This window comes from Indicator indicator, chromosome 24 (assembly GCF_027791375.1).
Source record: "Indicator indicator isolate 239-I01 chromosome 24, UM_Iind_1.1, whole genome shotgun sequence".
NCBI lineage: Eukaryota > Metazoa > Chordata > Aves > Piciformes > Indicatoridae > Indicator > Indicator indicator.
Genome location: NC_072033.1, coordinates 646,595 through 670,555, shown reverse-complemented (window position 1 = coordinate 670,555; position 23,961 = coordinate 646,595). Strand labels below are relative to the sequence as shown.

Below are 23,961 nucleotides of genomic sequence, written 5' to 3'. Positions count from 1 at the left end.
TCATCTTTCATACCAAGAGGAGGATGCTGCCTACCACATGGCTACATCTCAGATATTCCCAGCTGAGTGAAGCCTCCAAAGGGCATCCTGAGGTCATGCCTGACAGCTTGGCCAGCCAGCTCTGAATGCCCTGGCAGGGATGAGCTATCAGCAGCAAAATTAGAGGATCAATACTTCACACACAGGAGGAGGCTTCCCGGTGCTTCCAAGGATAAAGACTGACCTTAGATTGTACAATGCAGAATTTTCTACGTTTACAAGAGAGATACTCTAAAAGTGGGAAACCTCTGAAAACAACTTCTCCAGTGAGAAAACAGCAGCAAAAACCCTCTTTGAGAGATTCATTTAGGCACAGACCCTCTGCAGGACTTCAGCCAAGTCACCCTTACAGACTTCACAATGGACATGACAGCAACCAGGAACAGGCAATCTGCAGTTTGGAGCACACTTGCTGCTTAACTTGCCCTTTAAAGCCTTCACTAGCTCAGGAAGTTCCTTTTCTCTAGAAGCTCTCTGGCACTGTGTTACTCCTCACTGCCTTTTGAGGTCACACATCAGCAGCAGGAACCCTTGGGAAATGGTCCTCTGGGAGAAGGGAGCAGAGCTGGCAGATCTTTAAGGACACTTTCCTTAGAGCACAGGAGCTCTTGATCCCTGTAAGAGATCAGGCAAATGCCTGGCATGGATGAGCAGGGACCTGATGGAGGAAATGGAGCAAGAGGGAACTGCAGAGGAGGTGGAAGCAGGGACAGGTAGCCTGGAGGAGCACAGGAACACTGCCCAGATGTGCAGGGATGGGGTCAGGAAGGCCAAGGCATGGCTGGAGCTGAACTTGGCAAGGGGTGCCAAGAACAAGAAGGGTTCTAGAGGGACATCAAAGAGCCAGCAAAGGATGGCTACAGAGAGTGTGGCCCCTGAGGAGTGAGGGTGGAGTGCTGGTGGCAGCAGATGAGCAGAAGGCTGAGGCACTCAATAACTCTTTGCTTCAGTCTTCACTGCCAGTCTTGCTCCATTCCCCTCCAGAGTCAAGGACTACCAGGAGAGGACCAGGGGGTGAAGTCCCTCCCACCACAAGGGAAGATCAGGCTCAGGACCACCTGAGGCACCTGAACACAGACACATCTATGGGACCTGGGGAGATGCATCCCAGAGTCTCTTGGCTGAGGGAGTTGCAAAGCCTCTCTCCATGGTGTTGGGAAGTCCTGGCAGTCAGGTGAGGTCCCTGGAGCCTGGGAGCAGGGAAAGGTTGTGCCCAATTTTAACAAGGCTGAAAAAGGGGAGCCTGGAAATGACCAACCTGCCAGCCTCAGCCCTGGGCAGATCATGGAACAGGTCCTGCTGGAAGCTCTGCTACAGCACATGGAGGACAGGCAGGTGACTGGAGACAGCCAGCAGGGCTTCACCAAGGGCAAGTCCTGCCTGAGCAACCTGGGGGCTTCCATCAGCAGAGGGCAGAGGAAGACCAAGAGCTGTCACCTGTCTGGACTTCTGCAAAGCCTTTGGCACAGTCCCCACAGCATCCTTCTCTCTAAGCTGGAGAGGTGTGGAGGTGATGGGTGGAGTGTTCAGGGGAGAAGGAATTCTTTGGATGATCACATCCAAAGGCCACCAGCTCAATGTCCAGATGGAGACAGCTGAGAGGTGGTGTCCCTCAGGGGTCTGGATCAGGACCAGAGCTGTTCAGTATCTTCAGCAATGCTGTAGCCAGTGGAGAGTTTGCTGATGGCACCAAGGTGAGTGGTGTGGTTCAGAGATCTGAAGGATGGGAGCCATCCAGAGGGATCTGGGCAGGCTACAGAGGTGGCAGAGGAGAACCTCAGGAGGTTCAGTAAGGCAAAGTGCAAGGTCCTGCACCTGGGTCAGAGCAACCCTGGATATCACTCCAGGCTGGGGCTGATGAGAGCCAGAACAGCCCTGCAGAGGAGGAACTGGGGCTGCTAGTGGGGGAGAGGCTGGACAGGAGCCAGCAATGGGCACTGGCAGCACAGAAGAGCAGCCAAGAGCAGCCAAGAGCAGCCTGGGCTGCATCCAAACAGTGTGGCCAGAGCTGGAGAGAGGATCCTGCCCCTCTGCTCTGCTCTGGGGGGACCTCACCTGCAGTGCTGTGCCCAGCTCTGGGGACCCCAACACAAGAGAGACCTGGACCTGATGGAGAGGGTCTAGAAGAGGCCACAGAGATGATCAGAGGGTGGAGAACCTCTGCTACGGGGGACAGGCTGAGAGAGTTGGGGCTGTTCAGCCTGGAGAAGAGAAGGCCTCAGAGCTGCAGTTCAATATCTGCAGGGGACCTGCAGGCAGGCTGGGGAGGGACTGTTCAGAATGTGGGGAGAGGCCGAGAGGCAAGGGTTTGAAACTGGAGAAGGGCAGAGTTAGGTTGGACATCAGGAGGAAGTTCTGCACAGTGAGGGTGGGGAGACACTGGGACAGGCTGCTCAGGGATGTGGTGGAGGCTCCATCCCTGGAGACATTTGAGATCAGGCTTGATGTGTCCCTGGGCAGCCTGCTCTAGCTGGAGGTGTCCCTGCTGACTGCAGGGGTGTTGGACAAGATGCCCTTGGAGGGTGGGTCTCTTCCATCCCAATGCAAGCTGTGATTCCAAGATCAGCAATATCAGGGAGGGCTCAAAACTGCAAGTGAGAATCTCCACCTGCAGGATCTGACCCAGTACAGTTCTGAATGAGCAGGACTCAGAACGATCCCATTCCTGACCTGCCCTACCCCTGCAGGTGTGGGAGGCAGTATAAACTGACAAGCAAAATCTACCCATGTTTCTTAGCTCATTATTTATAGAAGCTGATAATTAAACCAAATCATGAAACACCTCATGGTGGGAAGAACTGGATTGTCTCCGGCACTAGACAACAGCTTTTCCCTTCTCCTCCCAGGTACACAAGAGCTGCCCACGCCAAAGGAAAGGCAATGAGAAGCGCCAAAGGAGGTGAGGCTGAGGGGGCCATGAAGAGCAGAGCAGAGCTCACCTTTCTGTAGAACAGAGCCAAAGATCCTGTTCTCCTTGGCTTGCTCACTGCCCACTGATGTGCTTCCTGCGCCTGCGGTCCCGGCGCCTGGCACGGAGCCTGGGCCTCCACTTCGCATGGCTGCCCTATGCTCATGGAGATGGGGATCAAGGTGATCCCTCCCATTTCATTGGCAATGCCTGGAGAAGGGAAACACAGCAATAAACTCTTTGCTCTCCTCATGCTGCAAAGCTACACTGCAAATCCATGCACTCACAAATACCTGAGGAGGCTGCAGGAAGGCTGTAGAGGGACTTCTCATGAGGAGATCTAGAGACAGGACAAGGGGGAATGGCTTGAAGCTGGAGGAGGGCAGGGTTAGACTGGAGCTGAGGAATTTCTTCAGGAAGAGGGTGGTGAAACTCCAGAATAGGCTGCCCAGAGAGGCTGTGGATGCCTCCTTCCTGGAAGTGCTTTAGGCCAGGTTGGATGAGGTCTTAGGCAACCAAGTCTAGTTGAGAGGTATGCCTGCCCATGGCAGGGGGGTGGAGTAGATGAGCTCTGAGGTCCCTTCCAACCTGAGCCATTCTAGGGTTATGATTCTGTGAGACCCCACTGAGGGAGACTTTGCCTCTCAGAGCCTACAGAACTGACTAAAGGAAGGCCATGAATGTCAGCTGTCATTTCTAAAATTATCTGAGAAGCAAAGTTCCCAAGGAAACCCCATGTCTGCAGCCAGAGTGGCACTCTGCTGGGGGAGGGGGCTGGTCCCTTTGGGTTTCCTCTGATCTGCCAACTCAGCAGCACATATCACAGCCCTCCTGAGCTTCCTCAGCACTCAAACTCTCCTGCTGAAAATCTCCTTCAACATTGAAAATCCAGAGTTTTTTCTGTTCATTTTTATCTATAGACTTTATAAAGGTTTACTTTAAAAAAAGCTCTGCAGTTAATTTCTCAGGTGTCATTTGCAGACACATTCAAGCATCACCCAACTTCATCAAACCAGGCATCCCCCCCCATCTGCTAACATTCCTATGCAGCCTCCACCTGCACATTCCAGAGCCTCTGAAGATGCTGAGAGCAAAGCAAAGACAAACAGCAGTGAATCCTTCCTGGAGCTGAGACCCAAAGCATCACTTCAGCTGTGCAATGTGACACAGATCTTAAGAGCAAGCAAAAGATCAGCAAGCAAAGGACTGAGCAGAGAAGGCAGTGGGAAGGCCTCGTACCGTGCAGCGTCAGCTCCTGCCCTGCCTGTGTGGGCACCGTGGCCGCTGCCACGGCCAGCACAGTGTGGCCAGCAGGCACCTGCTCAGCAGCCACACCCGAGGCTGGAGCGATGGGCAGCTGGGTTCCTTCTGTTAAGATCTTCTCCACCTGCACTTCTTTGGGGCTGTCGTCCACAAAGAGCCTTCTCTTAGCACTGCCAGCCGTGGGAGAGCTGTAGCGCTCATGGACAGAGATGGGCGACAGTGGCTGCAGGTCTGGGAGGCAAAAAAGACAACAAACAGCTTCAGAGGAGCAGCTTGAGAGGAGGCTGCTGCACAGCCCAGAGAAGGCTGTCCTGCAAAGTACAAACTGGAGCTCAAGACATCACCCAAGACATCACCCATCTGATCTCCCTACTCACTGTGCCTTGGCAGTGCCAACAAGAATCACAGGACCAGGGAACTGTCTAGGATGGATAAAGCCCTCCAAGATCATCCAGTCCAACACCAACCCAACACCACCATGGCCTCAAGTGCCATGGCCACACCTTTCTTGAACACCTCCAGGGATGGGGACTCCACCAATTCCTGACTACTCTTGCAGCAAACAAATTTTTCCTTATCTCCAACCTAACCTCCCCTGGCACAATTTCAGGCTATTTCCTCTCCTTCTGTCACCTGAGACTAGAGAGCAGAGCCCAACTCCTACCTCACTGCAGCCTCCTTTCAGGGAGCTGCAGAGAGCAATGAGGTCTCCCCTCAGCTTCTTCTCCAAACTAAACGCCCCCAGTTCCCTCAGCTGCTCCTCCCCAGCCCTCTTCTCCAGACCCTTCCCCAGCTTTGTTGCCCTTCTCTGGACCTGCTCCAGCCCTCAACGTCTTTCCTCTAGTGAGGGGCCCAAAACTGAACCCAGAATTTGAGCTGTGGCCTCACCAGTGCCCAGGACAGGACAGAATCCCTGTCCTACTCCTGCTGCCCACACCATTGCTGATCCAGGCCAGGATGCTGGTGGCTTTCTGCTGTAGACTTGTAGTCTAACTGTCCCCTGGTATTTTTGTAGCTATCCCAGAAGAGGCTTCACAGTCAGGTAGCTACCACATGGAAGGCAAGAGTGACCAAGTGAATTTGCAGAGAGTGAAGAACAGGCAGGATCACAGACTGCCTCCAGTCTGTTCAGCAGATCAGCACCAGCTGCAAGTGCTGGTCCTCTGGACATGCTGCATTCCCTGTCTTCTGCCTTTCAAACTCTCTCTAAACCAGCTCCAGTCAAGAGCCTTCACCCTCACCCACCCCTGCTTAATCTCTGACTTTTTTGCTGCTTTCAAACAGGACAGAGCTCAGAGGGCTGTGCTCAGTGGGGCAGGGGCTAGTTGGAGGCCTGTGGCCAGGGGTGGTCCCCAGGGGTCATTGCTGGGTCCAGCCCTATTCAGTATCTTCATCAATGACCTGGATGAAGGGACAGTGTGGACACTCAGCCAGTTTGCTGATGACACCAAACTGGGAGGAGCAGTGACACCCCTCAGGATGTGCTGTCATCCAGCCAGACCTGCACAGGAGAGCAGGCAGGGAGAACTCCAATGAAATTCAACAAAGACTCAGGAAGAGTCCTGCACCTGGGAAGAGCAACCCCATGGAGCAGTACAGGCTGGAGGCTGAGCTGGTGGACAGCAGCTCTGGGGAAGAGGACCTGGGAGTGCTGGTGGACAACAGGATGGCCATGAGCCAGCAATGAGCCCTGGTGGCCAAGGAGGCCAAGGGCATCCTGAGCTGCATCAAGAGGAGTGTGGCCAGCAGGTCAAGGGAGGTTCTCCTGCCCCTCTACTCTGCCCTGTGATGGTCTCAACTGGAGTGTTGTGTCCAGTTCTGGGCTCCCCAGCTCAAGGACAGGGACTGGCTGGAGAGGGTACAGCAAAGGGCTACAAAGGTGCTGATGGGATTGGAACATCTCTGATGAGGAAAGACTGAGAGAACTGGGGCTGTTTAGCCTGGAAAAGACCAAGGTGGGAGCAACAAGGTGGGAGTCAGGAAGATGGACAAGTGACAGGACAAGGGGTAATGGGCACAAACTTGAACATCAGAAGTTCCATCTAAGCATGAGGAGGAACTTCTTCAATTTACGGGTGACAGAGCACTGGAGCAGGCTGCCCAGAGAGGTGGTGGAGACTGAGACTTTCAAAACCCTCCTAGATGTGTTCCTGTATGACCTGCTTTGTGTGACCCTTGCTTTGGCAAGGGTATTGGACTCAAAGATCTTCAGAGGGCCCTTCCAACCCCTGCCATATTGATTCTGTGATTTGTTCTGCTAGCAAGCCTGAAGGACACAATACTCTGGGGTTTGCCTTTCTGCTGAAGGCTCCTCACCACCTGCGAGGACACCAGCAAGAGCAGTTTCCTGTTTCCCACAGAGCAGAAACCTCCTGGGTAATGAACCAGGTGAGACTGATTGGAGACCTTACAGTTGATCCTGCTGGGATGGTGCTCTTGGTATCAGTGACTAAGGAACATTCCCAATCCCCAACCTTTTCCATTTGAAATTTGGATGTGTGTTTGGTACCAGATTCTCACACCCAAGATAAAGTCTCCCACAGCCCTACCCATGGATATGGCACCATCTACAGGTTTGTTTTCCTTCCACTGTCCAGGACACCCCCAGCAAGAGCTCAGCCAGCTCCTTCCCAACCAGCATGGAGAGAGCAGCCTGCTGTGCCTCCTGCCAGCCACACAGGAGACAGCATCACTGCAGGGACGAGGCCACAGGGCCTAGGGCAAGGTCTTGTGAGGAGCAGCCGAGGGACCTAGGATTGTTCAGCCTGGAGGAAAGGAGGCTGACACCCACCCCTCAGATATTTATAGACATTGATCAGATCCCCTCTCAGACTTCTCCACGCTGAACAGTCCCAGGGCTCTCAGCCTTTCTTCATAGCACAGATGTTCAAGTCCCTCAGTCATCCTCCTACTTCTCTGTCTCTCTTGACCTGTGGAGCCCCAAACTGGACAGAGCATTGCAGGTGTGGTCTCGACCAGGGCACATTGGAGGGGAAGGAGAAACTCCCTAAAGCTGCTGGACTGCAAAGTACAAAGCAGCCTGACCTGCTGCTTCTGAGCAGCAAAGCACAAAGCACCAGCAGATGACAACCCACCAAGGTCAGCCTTGCATCAGACCAGTGGCCAGACCTGCTCCAGCTCAGAAGTGAGGCACTGTCCCCAGTGCCTGCTGCCAGTAAGACACAGCAGTGGTCTGACCAGATGTCCCTAGACTTTCCCTGCCCCATATGCTTTGTCACAGCCCAGCTTGCTGTGTGCAGTTGCAGAGGTCTGAGCTCTCCCCACGTTCGCACCCTGCACGCACCGCGTCGAAAGCTGCCAAGGTCTGTCCGCACCTCCTTCACCCGAGGGTGAACGAGAGGAGACGTTGGCATCATAGGCAGATGCCCAGCTCCACTTCCTCCACTGCCTGCTTCCAAATTACTGGGAAATATCACCTGAGGAAGCAGAAACGTCAGGGTCAGAACAAGCAGCCTTTCCTTCTTCGAGGCAGTCTAGCAGGGGGAGCTTCTCTGCAGCAAGTGTCATCTGCAGGGTTTTGGTAACACAAAGCACAGGAAGCCCCCAGTGCAGGCACACACAAACATACCTCTTCACAGGTGGGGACCTTGTTCTCACAGGCCTGCAGGGCGTGCCAGAGGGCTGAGTCCCGAGTCCAGGCAAGACTCTCAAGAATTTGTTCCTCAATGCTGTTGAGGTGCTTCACCATGTCCCTGGAGAGTCCCTCCTCAGAGCGAATCAGCACCTCAATCACCTGAGGGGAAAAAAAGAGACACACAGAGCCATGGTGCTGAGCAGCACCAAACAGCTGCACACGCACAGCCACGGTGCTGAGCAGCACCAAACAGCTGCACACGCACAGTCTGGTTGCTCACCTTCAACACCACCAAGCAATTGCTTGTTTCAGGATCCTGTGCAAAATTTCTCTTCAGCACAGGACGCCTCAGCCTTCTCCTCACACGTTAATCTTCCCAAACCCTCTCCTGATGCCTCCTGTTCTTTGCAATTTCCTTTTACAAAGGCAATCCAGGACTTGGGAGCGGGCAAGTGGCCCCTCAGTGCAGAACAACCCACCCCAAGGGGTTGTTCTAAGCAGTAAGCACATGCAGAGGGTAAGCACTAAGCACACACAGTGCTGGGGCAGCAAACTTGCTTAGGCTGGGCAGGTGAGAACCCAGTAGCTCAACTTTCCCGCCCAGCACCAAGAGGACTGAAAGCAGTTTGAAAGTTTAAGAAAAGGTTAGAACCCTCAATGAGTATAAAGCAGGACAGAAGAGTTTAAAGGGCCCTTAAGATCCCCTACTCCAACCCTGTGCTCCAATGCAAGATCCACTTTACTTTTGTTACTTCTGACAGAGGAATTTTCAGGCTGTTTTTCTAGGGATGGAAATGCTACCAAAAGTTCCCAGGAGGACTTACTGATGTGTTCAGTTATTTACACTACAGAAAGCAGGAACAAAGTGACAAACAGCACCAGTGGAATAATAAATGCTGGTGCTCTCTTGTGAAGGCTTGGTGATGGCAGTGAACAGCAAAGCATTAAATCAATGTCAGTCTGTCCCACAAAGCTGGATCCACGCCAGTGCACCTAGTATTCATGGAGGCTACCAACAGCCACAGCAAGAGTGACAGATTTGTGTCAGTTTCACACTGCTGCCCTACATTTGAGGATAAAAGGGAGACCAAAAAAATCAAACGGCTTCCCCATAGGGTTTGGCTTTATCTGAAGGGGGCTACAAGAAAGCTGGGGAGGGACGTTTTAGGATGTTAGGTTGCGATAGGACTGGGGAGAATGGATCTGAGCTAGAGGAGGGGAGATTGAGATTGGGTATTAGGAAGAAGTTCTTCCCCATGAGGGTGGTGAGACACTGGACGAGTTTGTCCAGGGAGGTGGTAGAAGCCTCATCCCTGGAGATTTTTAAGGCCAGGCTGGATGGGGCTGTGAGCAACCTGATCTAGTGTGAGGTGTCCCTGCCCATGGCAGTGGGGTTGGAACTGGATGATGTCTTTTCCAACCCTGACAGTTCTGTGATTCTGTGAAAACAGGAGGCACAGAGGTGCATGAGACAAGGATCAGACTGGCCAGAAGTGACATGGTAGGCAGGGGGCATGATGGGAAAAGAGCAAAACCAAAGAATACCCAGGAAAAGAGTTTATGTTCTGACACACAAAACTAAGAGGAGAATCAAATTTAACAGGGCAAGCCTGTGGCCACTACTAGGAACCAAAACCAACAAAGAACATTATTGCTCTTGTGTTACTTCTAGGCAGAGCTGGAGCTTGCAGTTCATAAGTATGAACAGCATCAAAATCTAGGCTTGAATGCCACACACACTAAAAGTGTGCATATGAGGGTCCAAGTTGACCATTACAGCTTAGTACCATTCAGAAAATGATTTTGCTTTAAATTTCAGCTTAAGCATTGCACACTCCAGGGAATATATTTAAGGACAACCAGAGTTTAGAATAGGCAATCACAGAAGGGTAGGGTTGGATAATCTGCACAGGAACACATCCAGGTGGGTTTTGAATGTATCCAGAGAAGGAGACTCCACAACCTCTCTGGGCAGCTCCAGGGCTTCAGCACCCTCACTGTAAAGTTTCTCCTCATGCTGAGCTGAAACCTTCTATGTTCAAGCTTGTCCCTGTTGTTTTTTTGTCTTATTATTGCACACCACCCAAAAGAGCCTGGCCCCCTCCACTCGACACCCACCCCTCAGATATTTATAGACATTGACCAGATCCCCTCTCAGTCTTCTCAAGACTAAATAGCCCCAGAGAAGGTCCCCTGGAGGAGGCTCCACAGGGACATGCCCAGGTGGGTTTTGGATGTCTCCAGAGCATCAGTCCTTCTCCCAGGTGACTACCAAGCAAAGAAGAGCATTATCCTCTCAGCCAGTTTTACTACAGGTCCAGCTCCAAGAGTTTTTATTTACCTTATAGAAATAGAAGGGCCTGAGGTCAAGCACCTCAATGATCCAGGGAAAGGTCCGGGGGGAGCTGTAGGCAAAGAGCACAATCTCCAGGCAGCAGGCCATGAGCGAGCGGTGGAAGACATCCTGCTCCAAGAGAGCCTGAGGAGATCACAGAAAACATCACTGAGCTTTGGGGAGTGTTGTGCCACTAACACTACAGAGCTGTGTGCTGGAGAGAAGGGCCACTGCTTTCTGCCACCTTCCCCAACCTCCTCTTTTTATAGGGAGGTTTAGAATGGACTAGAAGCAGACAAACAGCACCAAATCCACCACACCTTTCATACCAGGGCCAAATGAAGTGGCCTCATTGGGACTCACAAAGCAGAGCAAAAGCTCTGCTGACCAGTTGATATTATTAACTGGATAGAGAACAAAAATTATCTGTCCATAAAGTGCTGATTCCAGAAGGCAACACAAATTAAGATGGTTACTCCTGCCAGGATTACACCAGTTTCAACAGCAGTAAAGACTACACTTGAGCACCTCCCATATCTGCTCTTTTTAAATACTAACACTATATGCACACTGCTCTGTTCTGGAAGTGCCTGAAGATAACCTCCTGGAGGGTTGCAAGAAGCGTTCTCCTCTTTTGCCAGCTCTTTACTTACAGTCAGATCCTTCCCAAGCAGTCTTTGTGTTTCTTGCATCACAACAGTCTCCAAGATTTTATAGTACAGGATCTCTGCCAGCTTCAATCTGTTCACAGCAAAATCTGGAATGGAAAACCAACACAAATGAAGTCCAACAATGTCTGCGCAGAAGCTCTAAACGGACCAACTCTTGCTCTTCTTTAACAGTGCAGGGGTGTGTATGCCAGTACAGACTTCACAAATCAAAAGCAGGTTCAGGAATCCACCAGTCTCAGGAACAAAGTTCTAGGACTGTTGTAAAGGAAGAAGTATTTCCACTTTTCCAGTGAGGTCATTTTGCAGACAGCTGCAACAATAATTGTCCTATTTGCGTTCAGTTTCCCATAAATTCTAACCCTCAGAAGAACACAAGATCACAACTTTTGCTAAAAGCTGCCACAGAATCTCAGAATGGTAGGGGTTGGAAGGGACCTCTGGAGATCATTCAGTGCAGCTCAGAGCAGGGTCACCCAGGGCAGGCCACACACACAAGAACACATCCAGGCAGGTTTTGAAAGTCTCCCAAGGAGGAGACTCCACAACCTCTCTGGGCAGCCTGCTCCAGGCCTCTAGCACCCTGACAGTAGAAAAAGTTTCCCCTCATGTTAAGGTGGAACCTCCTGGGTTCCAGTTTGTGTCTACTGCCCATTGTCCTATTCACAGGACACCACTGACAATTCTTGTCATCCACCCTTCAAATACTCACAAAGAAGTCTTGCAGGATGTTCTCTCACATAACCCACTGCAGAAATGGAAGGGTTTAAATTCACAAAAGCTTTATGGTCATCAAACCAAGATGCTCAGCTGCTGCTGTCACCACAGGACCACAATCAACAAAAAAACCCAAACCCGTTTTGAAAACACAAAATGTATCCAAGGCAATAGAAAACAAAACATTCAGTGTAGGGAGGAGGCTTTTTGGGTGGTCTTGGCTAGATCAAGTCCCAGAAGCTGCCAGTAGAAGCTGTTCCAAATCTGCATTTGAATGACACTGCATAGGAAGCAGTGAAGTAACAACATCACTGCTCCTGCATAGCTGCATGACCCAAAATGTCAAACTCCCTGAGACTTTCCCCTGCCTTCCAAAGAAAGACAGTGGTCAAGAAGTGAGTCCAACTGAGCCCACTAGTGAGGACTGAGGATAAGGGTTTGCAGAGTGAGTTCTATGGAAGATCATCCTGAGATGTGTATCTATCATTTCCATGCTCTCCTGACTGCCCTGTTTTGAACTGCAAACCCTGGAGTCACTCTGTAAGGATCTTTTGTTCTTTACAGGTTTCTATTGGACAGCACCAGTTCCTGTCTGCTGTGTTCTGGGTTGCAGGCAGCTGCACTGTGCTCAATGCCCAGCCCATAGGGGACCCACACATTTCATTTGCCCTGCTTTCATGTCTGCAACATCCTCTGCACCCCATGCCCATACCTATGTGAGATCCTGGCTGCTCATCAGTTGGCTGGGTGTAGCTGCAGCAGAAAGTCTCACCTATTTCTTTCACTCTGCTCACAATGCTCTCCAGAGGGCTGCGTGCACAAGACCTGAAGCAGACAAAACCAAAGAACACAGAATCATCTGGATTGGAAGGGACCTCCAAAGGTCATCCAGTCCAACCCTCTTGCAGTCAGCAGGGACATCCTCCACTAGATCAGGTTGCCCAGAGAGGTGGTTGTGGCCCCATCCCTGGAGATATTCAAGGTGAGGCTCAGCAGGGCTCTGGGCGACCTGTTCCAGTGCTCCACCACCCTCAGCGTAAAGAACTTCTTCCTAATATCCAATCTAAATCTACTCTTCTCTAATTTCAAACCAATAAACAAATATCCAGCTTCAAAACCCCCTCAAAACCCAACCAACCAAAACCACAGCACAAATAAAGAGAAGCTGGTTACACTGAGCTCCCCTCACCAGCAGTAAGCTGTGTTAGCACTGACAACAGAGTCTGCATGATCCTTTCCTAACAGAGGTAGGAGAGGCTATGTAGGTTTTGGGACATATGCAGGAGAAAGCAAGAGCTGCAGCAGCACACTCAGGAGAAAAATGTATCTGCTAGACATTGAGGGGCTGGAGCATGTCCAGAGAAGAGCAGCAAGAAGCAGCTGAGGGAGCTGGGGTTGTTTAGTCTGCAGAAGAGGAGGCTGAGAGGGGAGACTTCGTTGCTCTCTACAGCTCCTTGAAAGGAGGCTGCACGGAGGCCAGCGTTGGTCTCTTCTCTCAAGTAACTAGCAATAGGATGAGAAGAAAGGGGCTTAAGCTGTGCCAGGGAGTGTTAGGTTGGAGATGAGGAAAAACTTTGCTGCAAGAGTGGTCAGGGATTGGAACAGGCTGCCCAGTGAGGTGGTGGAGTGCCCAGCTCTGGAGCTGTTTGAGAAATGTGTAGATGTAGTGCTTCAGGACAGGGTTTAGTGGCCATGGGAGTTGGGTTATCACTGGGCTTGATGCTCTTAGAGGACTTCTCCAACCTTAATGATTATATAATTCTAAGGTGGTAGGAAGGCTGCTACAAAATTATCATCAAAGAGTTTGGAGATAAGACTGAGGTGAAGTGCCACAGGAGAGCACAGAGACAGGGAAATGGGAGTCCCAGCCAGGCAGAGTACACAGCTGGCATCCCCTGCCCTGCATCACATGAAAGCCCCAGGAATGGAAAAGCACAGGGCCACCCATCCCCTCCAATCCTGGCACCAGGGAGATAAGAGCAGGAGGCACCAGAAATGCTCCTGCCCCATCTGCCTTTTACTCAAACTATTTTGTTCATACTCAATATGCCCATGCACCAATGTTTTCCTGTGCATTTCACTACAGCCAGCACACAGCCACCCACCCAGAAGCCTGATTTAAAGAACTGGGACTCTGTCCTAGAAGTGGAGAATGTGAAAGCCTAGAGTTGTGTCCAGGGGCCACTTCCCATGATCTCCCAGTACCTCACAGCAGCTACGAGGGCTGAGCACAAGGCTCTTGCCCAGGAATGCTCTAACTCCTTCTGGGATGCCTGCCCTAGGACAGACTTCATGGCTCAGGAAGGAAAGTCCTGGGAATGGCCCCCAGGACAAGAAGATGTGCTAAGACTAGTTGCTGCTATAGAAGGGATCACATTGAGTGCAGTGAGGGTCACTGCTAGGCTGATACACAGGCTGTGAAGTTAGCTTAGGAGACCCTGAAGTGAAGTTAGCTTAGGAGACCCTGAAGTGAAGTTAGCTTAGGAGACCCTGAAGTGAAGTTAGCTTAGGAGACCCTGAAGTGAAGTTAGCTTAGGAGACCCTGAAGTGAAGTTAGCTTAGGAGACCCTGAAGTGAAGTTAGCTTAGGAGACCCTGAAGTGAAGTTAGCTTAGGAGACCCTGAAGTGAAGTTAGCTTAGGAGACCCTGAAGTAGTGTGGAGAAATAGAATCATAGAATGGTTTGGGTTGGAACGCACCTCCAAAGCTCATCCAGTCCAACCCCCTGCACTCAGCAGGGACATCCTCCACCAGGGCCTCAACCACCTCCCTGGGCAACCTGTTCCAGTGCTCCAGCACTCTCATGGTGCAGAACTTCAGGCTGCTTTTAGTCTTATCTTCCCAACTCTTTCCAGCTTGCTGACACTAACATCTCTCTTCTCCCCAAAACTTCTAGCAGCGTAGCTGCTGTTTCTGCAGCATTTAAACAAAGAAGCATTTGGCTTGCAAGCAGCTGAATTACCATCAGCAAAATCTGAATCTGCATTAGTACAGTGGTGGTGACAAGCTGAAGGGGGTGTTCAGCTCTCCTCCTCCAGCTGAGATCATCTACAACACTGAAGATACTTTGAAACAGAAATAACACAGAAACACAGACAACACACCCTGCACCAAGCAAAAAGAAATCAAATTGGAGCAAGGAAGCAGTGCCAGGCATGAAGAGAGGCCTTGGTGTCTGAGAGCATGGCAGTGGAGGTACTTACTCAAAAACCGCCAGGAGCTGCTCACTGGGAGCGTTTCTCAGCCCAGCCACCATGTTCTGCAAGCGGCTGACACTCTGCGTGGCAGAGGCCACAGGGGTGATGACAGCTTCCTGTTCCCGCAGGTACCTCCTCCCAGTCAGGGGTGTTGAAGGTGCAAATGACCTTTTCTGTGGGGCAGAGAACAATGCAAGCACTCAACACAACTGTTTCAAAAGCCTCTCAAATGATCAGGTCCTGTAAAACCCCTCCACAGATGAAAATGACCTCTCCTGAGGGCTGCCACTACACCTGGCAGCTGGGAAGGGACTGCAGCATGGCTGAAGCTCTCCCAAGGCTCCATAAATACAGAACATAACAAATCCTTAGGCAGAATAGAATTAACTCACAGGGATTTAAAGTCTGTAAAATCTTAAGCTCAGCTACACACTGAAGAGAAGCCAGGCAAGCTTGTGCTTCCATGGGCACTCCCTGAGCACACTGGCTGCTGGCACAGCAATACATGGCAGAGCTGCCCTGCAGAGGCTCACAGAGGAATGCTGTCTTGGTTGCCCTGGAGCCCCCCTTGACCCAAGGCATGCAGCACTGAGCAGAGGGAGCTGTGCTGACTGCATTTACCAATTTGCACTCTGCTTTCTGCAAGTGATGCAGCGAAATCAGTCTGAGCTGGGTGCCAGGGAAGGTGATGAAGCAGGGCACCCTGAGTGCCATCAGACAGCACACACAAGACAAGCAGCAGATCATGGCCAGGCAGCAGGGGGTTGTGCAAGGCATCTCTTGCCTGCCTGGTCTGATTTACAGCAAGGTGAGCTGCCTAGGGGATGAGGGAAGGGCCTGGACATTGTCTGCCTGGACTTTAGCAAAGACTTTGCTGCTCTCTGCCCCAGCATCCTCCTGCAGACACTCCTGGCACAAGGCTTGGCTCAGTGCCCTCTGCCCTGGGTAAAAACCGGCTGATGGCTGAGCCCAGAGAGTGGTGGGGAATGAGCTGAACCTGGCTGGTGCCAGTCACCAGGAGTGTCCCCCAGGGCTCAGTGCTGGGGCCTGTGCTCTTTAATGTCTTTAGCAATGATCTGGCTGAGGGCATCAAGGCTCCCTCAGTGAGTCTGCAGATGGCACCAAGCTGGGTGGCTGTGTCCATCTGCTGGAGGGTAGGGAAGCTTTACAGCAGGGTCTTGGCCATGGGCAAGGCTCTTTGTGTGAAGCTCAACAAGGGCCAGGGCCAGATCCTGCACCTGGGTCACAACCACCCCATGGGGAGCTGCAGACCTGGGGATGTGTGGTTGGAAAGCTGCAGCTGGGAGAGGGACCTGGGGGTGTTGGTTGGCAGGCACTGACCATGAGCCAGCAGTGCCCACGGGGCCAAGAAGGGCAAAGGCATCCTGGCTGGCATCAGAAGCAGGGAGGGCAGCAGGGCCAGGAGGTGCCCATCCCCCTGTGCTCAGCACTGGGGAGGCCACACCTCGAGTGCTGTGTTCAGCTCTGGGCCCTCCCTGCAGGAAGGACATTGAGGGGCTGGAGCCTGTCCAGAGAAGGGCAGGGAGGCTGGAGAAGGGCCTGGAGCCCCTGGGCTAGAGGAGGGCTGAGGGAGCTGGGGGTGTCGAGGCTGGAGAAGAGGAGGCTGAGGGAGACCTCATTGCTCTCTGCAGCTCCCTGAAGGGAGGTTGGGGTGAGGAAAGGACAGCCTCTGCTCCTTGGTGGCAAGGAACAGGAGCAGAGGAAGCCTGCAAATGGCATCCATCAGCTCTCTCTCAGGATGAGGTTCAAGACATTCAAGAACCACCTCAGTGAGTCAAACAGCATTCAAGGATGGAAAAACCTCATGAGTAGTGCAAGACCACCAGGCTACTTGAATCACCTTTTCAAAGTGCTGCTGAAGATGACACTCCACATGAGCTCTGGCTGCCACCTTCCCTGCTTGCACCTCTGCAGGGAACTTCTGAGGAGTGCCAATCTCCTCCTCAGCACCAGCTCCCAGGAAAACCCTCTCGTCGAAGTCCCCCATGGTCAGCACATACTCCTCATACTCCTTGTTCAGAGCTTTGCTGGAAGAGAAGACCAGGGGCTGAGCCAGGGCTTAAACTGCTCAAGAAACCAAGGCAGAACCAGCAGAGGCTGTGGATGGACAACCCCAAAATCTGTTCGAAGAGCTCAATGCCCTTGGCAGCAGTGCTGCTTGTGAACAAGGCTTCACTGACCCCAGCCATTTGCCTGCGCTTGTCCCTGCCTAAAGCCTCCCCTGCTCCCTCCAGGATCCTGTCCAGGGACCATTCCTTCCCTTGAAGTACCTCCAACACCTGGCTCAACTTTGCTTCCACCCCAGGCATGGATAGCAGTGTTTGGTAGCACTCAGCTGCTCCAAGGTTAAATCTTTGTATGCAGGGAACACATTCAAATGCAGCTCATTTCATGCAGCTGCCATTAGTTCTAGAAGGCCCCAATTCTCCCAGTGGTACAGAAGGAGGGCAAATGAAGGCTGCCTGGATCCAGCTTCTGAATCACCACTGACAGAACAAATCTTTGATTTTCTTTGTTCCAGCTAACCCAACTAAACCAGGAAAATTTAATCTTCACAATCCCACCTCCAGTTCTGGTGTCCCCAGCATCAGGACACAGAGCTTCTGGAGTGAGCCCAGAGGAGGCCACAAAGATGATCCAAGGGCTGGAGCAGCTCTGCTGTGAGCACAGGCTGAGGGAGCTGGGGGAGTGCAGCCTGGAGAAGAGAAGACTCCAGGGGGATCTCAGAGCTGCCTGCCAGTACCTGAAGGGATCCTGCAGGAAGGCTGCAGAGAGACTTTTCCTGAGGGTGTCTAGAGACAGGCCAAGGGGGAATGATTTGAAGATGAGGCAGAGCAGGGTTAGACTGGAGCTGAGGAGGAGGTTCTTTAGTGTGAGGGTGGTGAGACTCTGCAACAGGCTGCCCAGGGAGGCTGTGGCTGCCTCCTCCCTGGAGGTGTTCAAGTCAAGGTTGGATGAGGCCTTGAGCAGCTGAGTCTAGTTGAGAGGTGTCCCTGCCCATGGCAGGGGGTTGGGCTGGATGATCTCTGAAGTCCCTTCCAACGTGAGCCATTCTGGGATTCTATAATTATGATTCCATGTCAAGCTCCTTGCAAGAGAAGAGAAACTACTCTGTCACTCCACATGACACTACTATTAAAATCATTCTACTAATCGTTAAGTAGAAACACTAAGAGCAGTTCAGTGCTTCAAAAGGATCCCAGCAGCACCGTTCCACAGCTAACTCTGAGCCTTACCCACACTGTTAAAACAACTGAGTCTTAAAATGCTCCAAATAAACCAAGAAATTATGAGGTATTCAGGGAAAGGGCAAAACAACCCCAACCAACCCACCTTTAAGGGATGCAAACCAAAGCAGCTGCTCCTCCTGTTTTGCATTTCCATCAGCTTTCAGAAGTGAATTTAAAACCTTTCTGAAACAACTCCACCTGCCTCCCACAGCAACATCCTGCCTCTTTTTTGTGGTTTTGCAATTGTTGCTCCCTTTCCTTTTGAGCGTTTCTGTGGCATTCACAGATTTATACACCCAGCTGAAGACTGAGAAAGGAATCTAAAAACCTCCCTGCTCTGGTACAGTATTTGAAGTGTGCATAGAAACACATCTGTGAGCCTCATAGTGCAGGTTTTGATTACTCACAGGTTTCAGTTGCCAGAAAATAAGGGCAAGCATCACAAATCCTGATATGAGTCCCTCCTTCTGAGGAGAGCCTGAGGCAGCTGAGGGCTCTTTAGCTTGGAGCAGAGGAGCCTGAGGGTGACCTCATTGCTGGTGATAAAGATGTGCAGGGGGAGTGCCCAGAAGCTGGAGCCAGGCTCTGCTGGGTGATGCCCAATGCCAGCACAAGAGGCAATGGTGGAAGCTGAGGCAGAGGAAGGTTCCATGGAAACAGGAAGAAACATTTTGTCACTGTGAGGGTGACAGAGCCCTGGACAGGCTGCCTAGGGGGGTTGTGAAGTCTCTCTGGACATATTCAAGATCTGCCTGGATGAGTTCCTGTGTGACCTGCTCTAGGTGCTCCTGCTCTGGCAGGGGGGTTGGACTGGATGAGGTCCCTTCCAGCCCCTAACATTCTGTGATTAAGGAAGAGACTCTGCAGCTGAGCCCTTACACTGGACACTTCCCAGATCCAGAAAGCATTTCAGCCGGACAGCAGCTTTGATTGTCAAATAATCAAAACCCAGCAGGTATGGCAAGAGAAAAGGAGCAGGAACAGCTGAGCTTTAGGATTCAGGAGCCTGTGTTTTAGAAATGAAAGCAAACCCCATGCCTCAGAACAGCAGCTGCAACTTACTTGTTTTCTGTGAAGTTGCACAGATCCAGCAGACATTCTCCTTTCAAGATCTAAGGGGAGAAACCAGAAACATCTTACTAATGAAATCCAAACTGTTCCATCTAAGTGTGGGGGCATGAGATTTTTAGCCAAAAAGGAAGTGGGATTTAGGACCAAAGAACTACAAGGCCATCAGCAAGATGAACTGATGAGGACAAAGCCTAATTCTACCCAAGCCCTACGTAAGCTCACTCCTCACAAACAGGGCTGCTGCTTAACCTCTGTTCCACTGAGGGCTTGGGGACTCAGCTGATGAATAGAGACTTCCACAGAGCTTGGAAAGAAATTTCAAATTTCAAATCAGCCAGAATAGTTTGTTAGCTGCAACCCCAAACTCTTCCTTCCAAAGCGTTGTGCTCAGCTCCAAGCCAAGCAGGAGGGCCTATGCTGCTGTGACACTCATCCCATGGAAATGTGTCACGATGAGGTTACTCTTGGGCCTGAATTGTCCAGAACTCAGTTTCACACTGCCAAGGAAGGGCAGCAAAGGCTGACTGACACAGCACTGACACAGGGACCCTTTAGCAGACACCACTGGCAGTGACAGTAAATTCTGCTCCTGCTAAAACACACACAAGCAAACCTGACCCAGCCCACGCTTGCTGCCTGCTGGCACACTGCCCTGCATGGTCTGGAGATCACTCATCTGAGCACTACCAGGAACTCTTCAAGCTAGTCAGATGTACCTTCCTATCAAACAATTTTGCAATGTATGGTTTGAAGTAGTGTTCCTTGATTCCTTTTGCTTCTACCAGGAGCCCATCATGCAGCTCACACAGTGTGGCAACGATGCAAGGACGTTCCTCAGAGGCCTTGATCTCTGCCCCGTGGAAGTCTGCTGGTAAACCTGAAAGCAAGGGGAGGGGCAGAAAGAACCAACCAACCTTCAGCTTCATTTAGAAAGAAAGAAGAGAACAAATAATATTTTAATTTAATTAATCTCTCCCCACCATACCTTTAAACGATGGATTTAGCAAATCTCTTCTATTGGGACACAAAAGGGCATTTGCAAAAATCAGGTCCAAGCAGCACAGAAGCAAATGATAGGAATTTACTAAATCATCTCCAATCATACGGAAATTACCTTCAAGAGACAGCACAGCACGTCAAGCAACACCAACAAAGGCCACAACTCAGAAGGTATACAAACCATGCAGCTGCAGAGAGCCAGCCTACCCTTGGTGTACACAAAGAGAGTCCAGCAGAAGTTGAAGAGATCTTTAATACCACACAGCACTCGTCTGGCAGGGAGGAAGAGGAGCAGAAGTCAGTATCTGGCTCCAGGGAGCTGCAGATTGTTTTGCATTGAGAATCTCATTCTGTTTCCTTGCTCAGAATAATATCTGGAGATGTTGTCTGTTTTCATTTCACACCGAGACACAATCTAAGCCACGAGTCCTTGTTTCAGCTTTAACTGACCAGGTCTGCTGCCTGGCTCCACAGAGCATCCTGCTCAGCATCCCCAGCCTTCTGTCCCCGTCCTGAGCCAGCAGCTGCCTTAGCCTGTCACCCACACTGCTGCTGTCACAGCTCTAACAGAACCCTTCTGCAGCTGCAGGTGGTGCAGGTGGAATTCCAAGGGATGTGCAAATTGGTGTTGCGTCTTCCTAAATGCTTTGCTAAAGCTTCAGGCATCCCTTCAGAACAACCCAGCTGCAGCTGCACTACAGCTCATCTGCTGAGTCACATGTGGGGTCAGTTATCCAAACCCATGGAGCTGGAAGAACCAGGGAAGCCAGCAGCTTCAGCCAGCCCACAGAGAAGCTAAAGCTGTGCTGACACCAATGAACACTCCTCCACTGAAGGAGCATCAGTAGGGCACCACAAGAAGATTGCCACAAGAAGAGCTGCAGCAGCTGCAGCATCCTTCCTACCCCAGACATGCAAGCTGGAGAGCTTTAGCTGGACAGCTGTCCCACACCCAGAGGACACACATCAGCTGACAGAAACACCTCACACAGCCCCAGCCTGGCCTCCTCATCATTCAGATTACCCTCTCAGCAGATGTTGGTCTGACCCATCCCAGTGTACTTCTCCCCACCACACACAGACAGCCCACACTATAGGCTAGTCTGGGCACATGGCTGACAGGAGCAGTGCCCACTGAGATCAGGGATGTCTCTGTAGTGGCTGTCAGAACCAGGGAGCTGGCTTTGAAAGCACAAACAATGACCTTAACCTTCATTAGTGGGTGCCAGGGACAAGTCACATGAAACCTCACCATACCTCTGCTTCCTGCTACGCTGTGGCTTGGGAGTTTCTTCGTAAGGGTTTTGAAATATGTCCAAAAATATTGGTTCAAACTTTTTGAAAATCACAGTTGAGACTTCAAAATTCCTCTCCAGCCTCTCCACTCGCTCCCGGAATTCCTGTGGTAGATTTGACATGTCCATCCACTTCTTCATTTTGCTAAAAAACTGAATTAAACTTCAAAGAAAAAGAAAAATAAGGCAGCTTTACTCCAAGCTTAAGCGAACTCCTTCATCCTGAACTTTTTTAAAGGCCCAGGCTGAACAGATTTGCTCCTTAAAGACTAATTTGATGAATCTGTAGGTTTACCATTTATTCTGACAGACTTCCACACGCCAGCTTTTCACCTTCTGTCACTTGGGTCTTTCTCCTTGAGTCTCTTCAAGGAACAAGCAGGGAATCACTGACTGGAATTAAGGGCTGCCAGCAGAACCGTGCCACCCAGGAGAGGGTGGGTTGGAGGAGCCTGGACGGCTCTGCGTGTGTCTGAGGGGAAGGCAGGAGGGGCAACACCACTAGGAACAAGAGTGCTAGTCACAGTCACCTACACAAACCCAGGGTGTGACTACATGGCAACCCCTCCTCTGGCAGAGCTGCTGAGAACAGGCCTTTGAGTGGAAGGAGACTCACCAAGTTCATAGAATCAGAATTCATTCTGAACTCCCAAGCTCATCAGGTCTAAATATTAACCTAACACTGCCAAGCCCACCACCAAACCATGTCCCTCAGTACAACATCTACACATCTTTTGAACCCTCCCAGGGACAGTGATTCCACCACTGCACTGGGCAGTCTGTTTCAGGGCTTAACCACTCTTCAGTGAAGAAGTTTTTCCTAATGGCCTACCTCAACCTCCACTAGTGCAACCTGAGGCCACTTCCTTTTGTCCTACTACTTGTCCAACCAACTCCAACCTCCTTGCAAGGAGCTGTAGGGAGCAATGAGGTCTCCCCTCAGCCTCTTCTTCTCCAGACTGAACACCCCCAGTTCCCTCAGCTGCTTCTCACCAGCCCTATTCTCCAGACCTTTCCCTAGTTTCATTGTTTTCATCCAGACGTGCCCCAGCTCCTCAACATCCTTCTTGTGAGGGGCCCAGAACCGAACTCAGTACTCGAGGTGCAGCGCCTGAGTTCTGTCACCTCAGGCCAAAGCTAGTGGCAAGCGGAGCTGCCTGCCAGGGAGCCGCAGTCCTTGCCAGGCCTCAGCCCCATCCGTGCTGCTCGCAGAGCATCAGAGGCCTTGCTGGGGCACCAATTAACTACTGAAAGAAAAGCGAATAACTGACGTGGGCGGAACAATCCCCGGCCTGCCTTGGGGCTTTTTTCAAAGGCTTGAAGTTGAAAATTCAGGATTTGCATCTTATTTCCCTTTCTAAACAAAGAGGGTTTATTGCTTTTCTCAGCGATTACCTCGGGACATGCATTTTGCAGTGCTTGGAGCCGTAAGAAAAGCGGTGAGCAGATGAAATGGTGCCTTCAGCGGAGCAGCGAATGGCACATCGGAGGCAATGAGCGAGGGGGAGCAATTAGCCAGGGAGGGGGTAATTAGCCAAGGGGAAGCAGTTCACCTGAGCCTGGCGGAGCGCAGGATCCTGGTCAGCGACACGCCGTTGCCCTCCATCAGGCCGCTCCCCACGGTGGGCACCAAGCTCTTGCGGCAGGAGACGTAGAGAGCACAGGCAAGCCAGTGCAGCGCCTCGCCCTGTGGGGAAGGGAGCGGGAGTTGCGGGGGGCTGCGGGGCCCGGGCCGCCACCTCCGTCCCCGCCAGGCCCCGGCCCCACCGCCCCGCGACCCCGCCTCACCTCCAGGCTGTAGGTGCCCCTCAGCGCCGTGAAGTTCCGCAGCGCCTCGGCGGCGCTGGCCGCGTCCAGGTTGAGCTCCTGGCAGAGCTGCTCGATGGCTGCGGCAGGCTCGGCGGGCAGCGGCTCCGGGCGGGACATGGCGGCACCGTCCCGCAGCGGAGCAGCCCTGGCGCCCCGCGCGCCAAAACGCGGCCGCCGGAAGGGAGCGGCCACGTCCGCCCCGGAGCCGAGCCCGCCCCTTCCCGAGACAGGGCCTCGGAGCTGCCGTCGCTACCGGCACGGCAAGTGTGGTTCCGTGTAAATGCCCTTGTGCAGATCCCCGCGGTCGCGTAGTGGGAAGCCGTGGGCTGGCGGAGCCAGCATTCAGCTCAGCTCGGTGCTTCCCCAAGCCCTGGGTGCATCTTTGGGCCCTTCGCTCCAACAATCACAGAACGTTAGGGGTTGGAAGGGACCTCGAAAGATTGTCCAACCCAACTCCCCAGCCAGAGCAGGGTCACCCAGGGCAGGTCACACAGGAACACATCCAGGTGGGTTTTGACCTCTCTGGGCAGCCTGCTCCAGGCCTCCAGCACCCTCACAGTGCTGTTCACCTGGAACCTCCTCTGCTCCAGCCTGCGCCCAGTGCCCCCTGTCTTATCACTGGACACCAAGAGAGACATTTAGGCCCTGGAGCAGGTTCAGAGAAGGGCAACAAAGCTGGGGAAGGGTCTGGAGCACAGGGCTGGGGAGGAGCAGCTGAGGGTGTTTGGTCTGGAGGAGGCTGAGGGGGGACTTCATTGCCTGAGAGGAGGTTGGAGTGAGGTGGGGGTTGGGCTCTGCTCCCCAAGATCAGATGA

General features: G+C 52.0%; 1 protein-coding gene across 1 annotated transcript in view; it reads right to left on the bottom strand.

Moving 5' to 3' along the window:
• The window catches only part of RBL1 (RB transcriptional corepressor like 1), a 31,714-nt gene extending 8,451 nt beyond the window's left edge, over positions 1-23,263 (bottom strand). The window contains exons 1-16 of the mRNA XM_054391809.1: positions 23,126-23,263; positions 22,891-23,024; positions 21,300-21,500; positions 20,250-20,314; positions 20,029-20,157; positions 19,760-19,920; positions 19,035-19,084; positions 16,583-16,769; positions 14,728-14,894; positions 12,238-12,350; positions 10,794-10,897; positions 10,147-10,284; positions 7,800-7,964; positions 7,515-7,647; positions 4,187-4,441; positions 2,979-3,157 (exon numbers count right to left, since the gene is read on the bottom strand). Coding sequence (XP_054247784.1) covers positions 2,979-3,157; positions 4,187-4,441; positions 7,515-7,647; positions 7,800-7,964; positions 10,147-10,284; positions 10,794-10,897; positions 12,238-12,350; positions 14,728-14,894; positions 16,583-16,769; positions 19,035-19,084; positions 19,760-19,920; positions 20,029-20,157; positions 20,250-20,314; positions 21,300-21,500; positions 22,891-23,024; positions 23,126-23,263 — 2,319 coding nt within the window. The remainder of the gene's footprint in view (positions 1-2,978; positions 3,158-4,186; positions 4,442-7,514; positions 7,648-7,799; positions 7,965-10,146; positions 10,285-10,793; positions 10,898-12,237; positions 12,351-14,727; positions 14,895-16,582; positions 16,770-19,034; positions 19,085-19,759; positions 19,921-20,028; positions 20,158-20,249; positions 20,315-21,299; positions 21,501-22,890; positions 23,025-23,125) is intronic.
• Positions 23,264-23,961: the final 698 nt, after the last annotated feature.